Raw genomic sequence first — 9,487 nt, 5'->3', positions numbered from 1 at the left:
CATGCAACCATATAAGGCATCAGGGCCAAATGTCTTCCCACCTGGATTATTTCAAACTCAATGGGAGACGGTGAAACATGATGTAATCAGCATGGTTCAATGCTCTTTTAGCTTTAGAGAATATGCAGAAGAAGATGGATAAGACTAACTTATGTCTCATCCCCAAAAACAATCTTCCACATTCTACAAGTGATTACATGCCCATAGATTTATGTAATTTTATATACAAGCTTATCTCAAGGATTCTAGCCTCCAGATTAAAGCCTCATTTGGAAACAATTATATTCCAATACATGTAGTATCTTCACAGTTAGACAAATCGAAGACATCATTACTTTAGCTCATGAATTAATCCATTCTATGAAGAGCAAAAAGACAAATAAATATTTTATGGCTCTGAAACTCGATATGTCAAAGGTATTCAATCTCATGGAGTGGTCTTTGTTAGATAATATTATGAAGAGATTTGGCTTCGACAAAAAATGGTGTAACCTTATTCAGGAATGTGTAAGCATTACAAAAATTCAAATCTTGCTAAGTGGATCACTTCGCAAGCCTCTTAAACCAACAAGAGGCATTAGGCAAGGTGATCCAGTCTAACCTTACTTGTTTCTTCTCATTATGGAGTTAACAGAGCTCTTACTCAAGCCGAACAATTAGGGATAATTCAAGGAAAGGTGATCCAGTCTAACCTTACCTATTTCTTCTCATTATATATTGAGTTGCTTGTTTCTTTTGTTGTGATGCTTCTTTTAGGAAAATAACTATTCGCGAGTTTGAAGTCTACTCTTTAGAAACTGTGCAGGATCAAGCTAGATACATCTATGCAAATAGATTCCAAAAGGAAGAACGGGTGGAATGTGAAGGTTTGTTGCAAGTTTTGATGTGGGCAGAAGAGCGTGGTCTTCAACATGTTTGTCTTAAATAAGATGTGAGATTAGTAGCTAAGGCAGTTTTTGGAGATTACAAAAAACTATCCCCGAAAAATCAGTCTATTATATTAAAAATTGAGACTAAATTGGCCAGTTGATCGGATTTTTATAGTGGTAAGAAAAAGGATTCATTGCTCAGACTTGTAAACATTTGATTTTTAAACAAACTCAATTGAAAGTTGATTTCAAGATTTTAAAAAAAACCAAGACACTGGATTCCACTACTACACATGATTACGTGATGTTATAAATATTTCAAAACCCTAGTTACCCTTTCAGTATTTTTATTTCTAAATTCACTAATATTCAGGCATATTTTCAAATATTAATTGTGTTAGAGCATTGCTCGGTCGAACTCGCAAGTGTTGCTATCTCAAGCTTGTTTGTCAAGTTTAGTTGTCAAAACTATAAGTCTTGATTTCTAGTCTACTTAAGCTCTAGACTTCACGACGTTCATCGATTGAAGACGAAGAACTATTAAGGGGAGATTGTGGAACTTCATAAACAAAAGGTATGTGGAGACTTAAACTCATATATCACTCAGAAGTCTATTCAATACCTTTACCAACCTCCTTTTTATCCATAACTCTGACTAGAGGTAAGGGATTGATTCCCATCAAGGAGCGAGGGATTTTCCAATTTCTCCAAACTTTTTATGAATGAGGCTAAGGTTAGACTTGTTGTTGTGATTTGTCTGTTAAACATAATGAAGGATGTAGCTATCTTAGCTTCCTCTTAAACTTTAGGTAGTATACACTATTCTTGTCTTGAGAAGAATTAACATAAAATAACCACAAGGTACCCTATTATATCTCAAAGATAATCACCAAAATATATGGTACAGTTAGTACCTCCAAGATTCCAGTTCTTCACATGGAATACTATTCAGAATGCAATCACAACTTCAGATAACCTCACAAGAAGGGGAGAAACAGGGGGATGAAAATATGGCCGGTTCTATTTTTTGCGATTATCTGGGTGTCATGGAGAAAAAGGAACATGAGAGTTATGGCAAAAACAAATCACCAAAATCGGAGAAGTTGATCATCAATGAAGTAAAGAGTTGTATTTTCCTTTGGTGTTTATAAAACAAATGGTTCATAACAACACCATTTCGAGACCTTATCATACACTGAAAAGTGATTATAGATATCTAATTTCTGGTCATGTATAATTTTATAACAGTATATTTTGAGCTGTAATAATTTGGTTCAAGGAGACTTTTTATTCTCTCTTACTAATAATTTTAACATTTCTACTCAAAAAGAAAAATAAATCTCAAAATTAAGGAAGGAAATTACCATGAAAAGGTCCCACCTAAGGATTTTTTTTGCAGAAAGACGACATAACCACTAAAAGTTCCCATTGAGACAAAATTTGAGAGATGGAATAACCTTCACAAATTTAATCAAAGAACACCACAGAATTTCGATCGATTCACAAGAATGATAAGCTACTAAGCTCTTCAGCAGACAATATAGTGTTTATTAGGAGATACATACAACATTAAAACTTGAGACAGGAGATGAGGCACCCGTATATACCTATAATTGAGGCAACAACGATAGTTCTTATTTTAGGTGGTTTAGTTGGATACATTTAATTCGGATTTTTTCATTTTGCCTGTTTTCTTTGTTATCTGTTAGCTGATATATCAACATCATTTTTCGATATCACCATCAATTTTTATCTTATGATTTTATAAAAGTTAAAATGAAAACTATATCCCTTTAATTTTTGTTGAACGGACAACGTGGTGAAACCCACGGAGTTCATTATAATTAAGGAGAAAAGGTAGATCCTGGACTTTATCTCCAAATCCAACTGCATAAGATAGCAATGTCAGGACACTATTCCACCTCTCAGTGGTCAGGGATGTATGACCACAATAATAAGACAAAACCTTACTTTTTAGGTTTTATCCTGTAATTAATTAACCTAAAGAATTAATTAAAATAATTTTATCTAATTTTTATTATTTATATTACGGACAGCATTTTGCCTTTTTACCAACCAAATGTTGTCTCTTCCATGGACAGTCTTTCCATCTCTGGAGGGAATTGTTTGTCAGCACATCTCTGTAGTCTGGCCTTTGGTTCTGTAGTTGTTAGTTGTTGCATTTTTATTTTGGCCGATATCCATCGAGTTGTTACATTGTTTGGTCTTTTCTCCGTCTGTCATTTCCACAGAAAGAAATTTATTGTGTGAAGATAATTTGTTGAGTGCGAATTATACAACGACGTATGATGTCTGCAACAATAGGAGTAGTCATGCATGTATTTGGATTTATATACTCTTATCGGCTTTAGGACGTTCATGTAAATTAATGGCCGTTTCCTTGTCTACTAGCAAATCTTAATACCCATCCCGAGTTCCTTCTTTATCAAATAATGTAAGTGAGCACATGCATCAGAATTTCGCAGGTCTCCTCTATTGACACGGTAGTAGATAGAGGAACCACTTGTCACAAGTGCCGTTCTTGTCGGGCTTGTTTATGGTTCGTTGATAAAGCTAATTTCGGATATTAATAACGTAAATATTTATGATGGGAGGTGTATTTTGGAGGCCAACTGCATCTCCGTCCAAGGACTTTATAATTAAATTTCTTGCGATTAATGGACGAGCAGAGAAACTGTCTTTCGGCTGCCGCTATTGAGAACATACGGCTTAGGATATGCACAATGAATCTCATATCCAAAAATATACATTGAAAACATGCCTACATTAACATTCAAAGAATCCAAACAAGTCAAAACTGAAAGGCCTAACCAGTGAAGGTGATTGCCATGAAAACCCTCAAGCAATAATCAATGGAGAAATACGTAGTTCACACCTAATCCAACACCGAAAGTGGCTACTAGATAGCTAGCTATTGCTAGAATATATTAATTTTTTATACTTTCTTAAATGTTTATATGCGTCAAATAGCTTTTTAAACTTCGAACTCAAGCTAGCGAACTCGGTCAACTTTCTGGCAACAACGCAAGCTTTGAACTTCCGGTGAAAAAAATAACACCATCTACATAAGTGAATTTTGTTGCAGTATGTGTAGATGGTCATGGTACAACATAGCTTATCTTACTAAACAAAGGTGTAGTAGTAAAAAAAAATTAGTCCCCGTATCCTTCCATATATACCCTTGTTAAAGAATATGATACTAGCAAACTTCTCTGCATACGGTTATTTACGTCTTTACGAGTGAAATACGACTGAAATGCCTAATGTAGGGGATTCTGTACGTAAAGACGCAAATAACCCTTGGACAAGTGGAAGCAATTATACTCGATATAAAGATGATTTAAAATAAGAACGTCATGGTCATGGACAGTAGACTTCCCCATTTTCCCGTCAGTTATTGAGATCAATCATAAGATTTTCCACGGTATCTCTCTCCCTGTGGCTGTGAGTGAAGAATTATCGTGAAACTTTTACTTTCCAGATAAATATCACTATTAAGTCTTAATTAAGTATATCCTATCTTAATCAAAACTCTCCTTTCTCATCTTTAAATAGACATCCCATTAACCATCACAACTAACAAAAACCACCACTACTATTACCCCCTTCTCCCCTCCTCTCTCTTCACTTATTTCTTAAAGTTCTCTTCAACCATGGTAGCAGTCTTGCAACCAACTCATTCAGCAGCCATGAACGCAAGAATCATAGGTTCTGGCGAAGACACCATAATTTTTGCTCATGGTTTTGGAACTGATCAATCCATTTGGGACAAGACTATACCGTTTTTCACTAAACGCTATACAGTTTTACTCTTCGACTGGTGTTTCTCGGGCTCGATACAAGAACCAAATCATTTATTTGATCCGGTGAAGCATTCGTCGTTCCACGGTTTCGCTAATGATCTTATTGATCTTTTGGATGAAATTGGCTTGAAATCATCAGTGTTTGTTGGACACTCTATGTCGGGTATGATCGGATGTTTGGCCTCGATTCGAAGACCTGATTTGTTCAAGAGGCTTATACTTCTTGGCGCTTCTCCTAGGTATATTACTAATCTTGCCATACTTCTTGTTTTTACTCGTAATTTTTTGTTTCAAAATTGCACTTATTCTTTAACTCTAGTTGCCGTATCTTCTTGTTAATTTATATTTCCGGAGAACGGTGAATCCTGTTGTTCATCAATCTAATAACAAGTTGGATTTATTTTTTTTTGCCACTTTGGAAAAATAAGTTTACAACGTAATTGAAATCTTGGTTTTTCTCCCGCGGAACCTCTTTAAGGACACAGCTTTAAATTATTTGTGTAAGCCGTAGGCTAGTAAGAGACTAATAAGACCAAGCAGACAATGGCTAGATTTCAACAAATTGAGTATAGTCATGCACAAATCGATTAATCTTGATTAGATTTACGTAATATATTGGCCTTAAGTTGATTCAATTATAGGGAGAGTTAGGATTACGCAAATTGTCCCGACCGGTTCCTCAACAATCTGCAGATAACTATCTATTCCTTGCTAGGCTGTTTGCAGTTGGGGATACATCTAATACTTTTTTATCCAAAGAAATTTAGTACTGATTCATGATTCGTACCAGTAGCAGTGTCAAAATGATTAACGTTTTTAACAAAAATAAATAAATATATATAGATGCCGTATTTCTCTTAGAAAAAGAAAGTGCTAGAAAATCACAGCTCCCAGCATCTCCTGTATGGGAGCGTCATTAGAGCTAGCGGTGTTCATCGTCGACACACATAAACTAGTGGTCTTTACATATGGTAGAGGGCCTAGCGGCAATAATTAAATTGTCTGTTGTTTATTTGTTTTTACTCCCAAGAGAATCATGATAAGTCCCCATCGTTTTGCTCTAGAATTTTTAGGGCCATGCAAAAACAAAAAACATATAACAACGTTTTCTTCCCCAAAAAAATATTTTTGTCCCTTTAACTCAATAGTCAAAGGTGAACCATTGACTTGATTGTAAAAGAGCTTCCAAGCTTCCTTTAAGCAAAAATCACCATTAAGTGTGTTTCAAGGTCTGATAATGTTCAAAGCAAATGTCAACTTGTTGAAAGGTAACTTGGTAAAATAGCATCCTCATTAGCTTTTCGATCAGTCCAAAAGAATCATACATAGAGTCATAGACGACTTATTTGCTTGTTCATTAACTTCATTTTATGTTTTAGGTACATTAACTGTGAAGATTATGAAGGAGGGTTCGAGGAAACACAAATCGAAGACATCTTCATAAACATTGAGTCGAATTTTCATGGATGGGCTTCATATTTCGCAACAGTGGTGGTAGATGCAAATGATCCAGTTGCAGTAGACAAGTTTGAGAAATGTCTAGTGAGTAGCAAGCCTGAAATTATACTTTCACTTGCCAAAACAGTTTTCTTAAGTGATCATAGAGATATACTTGAGAAAGTTGATCAAGTTCCATGCACAATAATTCAGATGACAAACGATATCGTTGTACCGATGTCAGTCGCCTACCATATGCAAAAGCAAATCAAAGCGGAATCCACAGTTGAAGTTATTGAAGCTGACGGACATTTCCCTCAACTTACTCATACTAATGCGTTTGTTGATACTCTTGATAGAGTCTTGGAACCTAATGATGAATCATCGGATAGTGACGAGATAATTAGTTTGGATAGTGAAATGGTTAACGTTGTTGCTTAATTAGGTTCATTAAGTTACATGTACGTACAACCTAGTGTGTCTGATATTATAGGGCAGCCGGTATATGTAGGTCGGAATATACTGCAGTTTGTGTTTGGTTTGTTTTAAGGTGTCTTAAAGGTTTGCTTTGGTTTGTGTTGTAACTACTACTAGTACTTCTTCAAACTATCATGTCTTTGTCAATATTAAACCGAATAATGTATGAAATGATGATTCCCCGTTGCGACGACTGATAGGATCGAATGATTCGAATAATTATGAAAATTCATATATGCATCATTTCTTTGTCTTAGGGAGCCGCGAGAAATTGAGAATAAGCTATTTGTTCTTTCAATTTTCGCAGGGCTTCTGTTCGGAGGCTTCCCAACAAAACTCATGTTTCATAAGGTTTCTTACTGTGAGCCTACGTTCTATTAGGCGTACTAGAAAAAGGAAATCAACCTATACAAAGAAATAAACCAAGCAACTAAAAAGGAAATCCAATATTAAATAGCGTAGATGATGGGGATGATACAACAAGTGAAGACAAGTGACGAAGATGCGGACACGACAAGTGACGAAGAAACAACAAGTGATGGCGAAGACATGCCAAGTGACGGAGAAATAATACGTACGGGATGAACAAATAAATAAGTGATGATGGCCGTCTTAGGAAGTATAGGCGGATGCGTAGAGCCCCAAATTACTGGGGGCCCAATGCTTTATTTTGATTATTATGGTCAAACTGTTACACTTATAAAAGCGTTTTGCGACAGTTATTCACTTCACATAAAATTGTTACAGTTATAAATGCATCTAAATACCATGTAACACCTATAAGTGCCACTAATCTCTTAATTTTGTGAAATCAATAACCCATTTTTGAGGTATTTTATGACAAGTTACATGCTTATACCCCGAAACTTAACCAAAAAATCTGAAAAAAAATGGGCGGCCTTCGGCCACATAGATGGATTCTCAATTATTGATTTATTATCTCTCCTAAACTAAAATTCTTCCTGAATTGGTGACCCACAAAAAAAGTCCCATATTTTCAAGCCATTTAGGACACCCTAACCGTAAAGTTGGTAATTGCGTACGAAATCAAAAAGTTGATGCTCGTGGAGTTGTCGCTAAATGCATATGAAAATCCAAAAGTTGGTGCATCAAGGTCAGCAATCAATGGATTAAAACGAAACAGTTATTCTTATGAGAGCGGCGGTGATGATCATACAAAGAGCAATGATGATATTGTTGATACTAATACTTGTGTTACTACCCAAATAAGGCTAGTAAGAGCATCCACAGTGGGCGAGTATAACCAAAAATTTGGGATGAGATCGTAACACAGTGGGACGGAGTAAAGATCAAATCCCAATCAAAGATCAAATTCCAGACCAAATCCCAAATTCTAATATAGTCGGGCGTAAATTTAAAGTACGCTTGTTGCTGGGCGTAAATTTAAAGTACGCTTGTTAACGGGCGGAGATTTAAATTATGCCCGATGAAATTTTAATTAAATAAAAAAAAAAAGAATGAGGCGGAATTTTAAAGTCCGCCTGACGAAATTTTAATCATGTACCGTTGCGTCACAACACGGACTAAACCCAAATTTTGGTCTTTTTTTTTTATCTTTGATCTTTGGTTTTGATCGCACCACTGCCGTTGCTCTAAGAGACTAGTAAGACCAAACAAACAATTGATAAATTTCAACATATTGATTGTAGTCATGCAAAAATTATTTAATTTTGATTAGATTTACGCAAGTTGGCTTCAAGTTTATTCAATTTTGGGAGAGTAAGGATTATGCAAATAATCCTGGATGTTTCCTCAACAATTTGCAAATGACTATCTATTTCCTGCTATGGTGGGATAACATTAGTCCCCTTTTAATCGTCTACTCCCTCCATACCATATATATAGGCGGAGGGACCAAATATCTTAGATTAAGAAAATTACCTTGAATTCATCATTTTTTCATGTTTTTTCTTGTTTTACCCTTTGTCTTATTTACTAACACAAGTTTCCATGTACAATAAATAAGGGTATTTGTGAGAAAATTCATTTTGAAAATAGGGCTCTGCCTATCTAGTGGTACATAGAAAATTCAAAATTCCGCCTATATAATAGGTACGGAGGGAGTAATACTTCTCTATCCAAATAAATTTACCCCAATTCATGTTTTTATAATCAGTAATGTCAATTAACGTTTTCAACAAAAACTATATATTTTTACTCCCAAGAGAATCAAGATGATTCCCCATCGTTTTTCTCTATAATATTTAGGACCACGCAAAAACAAAAATCATATAATAACATTTTCTTCCCAAAAAAAGCAAAAAAAAAAATATTGTCCCTCGTACTCAATAGCCAAAGGTGAACCATTGACTTGATTGTAAAAAGATCTTCCTTCAAGCAAAAATTATCATTAATTGTGTTTAAAGGTCTGATAATGTACAAAGCAAATGTGAACTTGTTGAAAGGTAATTTGATAAAATAACATCCTTCTTCGCTTTTAGATCAGTCAAAAAAAATTAAAATATTGAAGATTACATGCCAGATCATGCGTAGATATTAACATTCAACGACTTGTTATCATGTTAGACATACATCAAAAGACTAATATTTTTTATTTGTTCATGTAGAAAATCTGATATCAAAGACTTAAAATAAAAATAAGTCGAATAAGAATTCTATTACTAAAATGTGAGTTCTCTCTGTTGTAGAGAGACTTGATTAACAAGTAAAACAACTTCCTAATAAAACTCAAACTCCTAACATAAATTTCTTCTAGAATATTCGACAAACTCTAACAAAGCAACCTAAACAGAAAACTCTAAACAAATAACAAGATTCTACATATAACTCAAATTACCAAACTCAGAGTTTTGGTTTGTTTTATCTTCCAACATACTCCATCAAACTAAGACTCTATTG

At 34.8% G+C, this 9,487-nt stretch overlaps 1 protein-coding gene across 1 annotated transcript; it reads left to right on the top strand.

The window, feature by feature from the left end:
* Positions 1-4,470: 4,470 nt before the first annotated feature.
* Positions 4,471-6,801, top strand: LOC113299753 (strigolactone esterase D14-like). Its single transcript, XM_026548839.1, has 2 exons — positions 4,471-4,932; positions 6,073-6,801. Exons 1-2 carry the CDS (start codon positions 4,544-4,546, stop codon positions 6,569-6,571), a joined length of 888 nt encoding a protein of 295 aa, XP_026404624.1. The 5' UTR covers positions 4,471-4,543; the 3' UTR covers positions 6,572-6,801.
* The last annotated feature ends 2,686 nt before the right edge of the window (positions 6,802-9,487 follow it).

Source organism: Papaver somniferum, chromosome 7 (genome assembly GCF_003573695.1).
Source record: "Papaver somniferum cultivar HN1 chromosome 7, ASM357369v1, whole genome shotgun sequence".
Lineage (NCBI taxonomy): Eukaryota > Viridiplantae > Streptophyta > Magnoliopsida > Ranunculales > Papaveraceae > Papaver > Papaver somniferum.
Note: the sequence above shows the minus strand (reverse complement) of the source record. Positions and strands in the feature narration are given on the sequence as shown.

Excerpts from the sequence above, each read along its gene's own strand:
- LOC113299753 (XM_026548839.1), top strand. The coding sequence starts at position 4,544 with ATGGTAGCAGTCTTGCAACCAACTCATTCAGCAGCCATGAACGCAAGA. Across the intron at positions 4,933-6,072 it reads CTTCTTGGCGCTTCTCCTAG|GTACATTAACTGTGAAGATT; the intron begins GTATATTACTAA and ends TTTATGTTTTAG.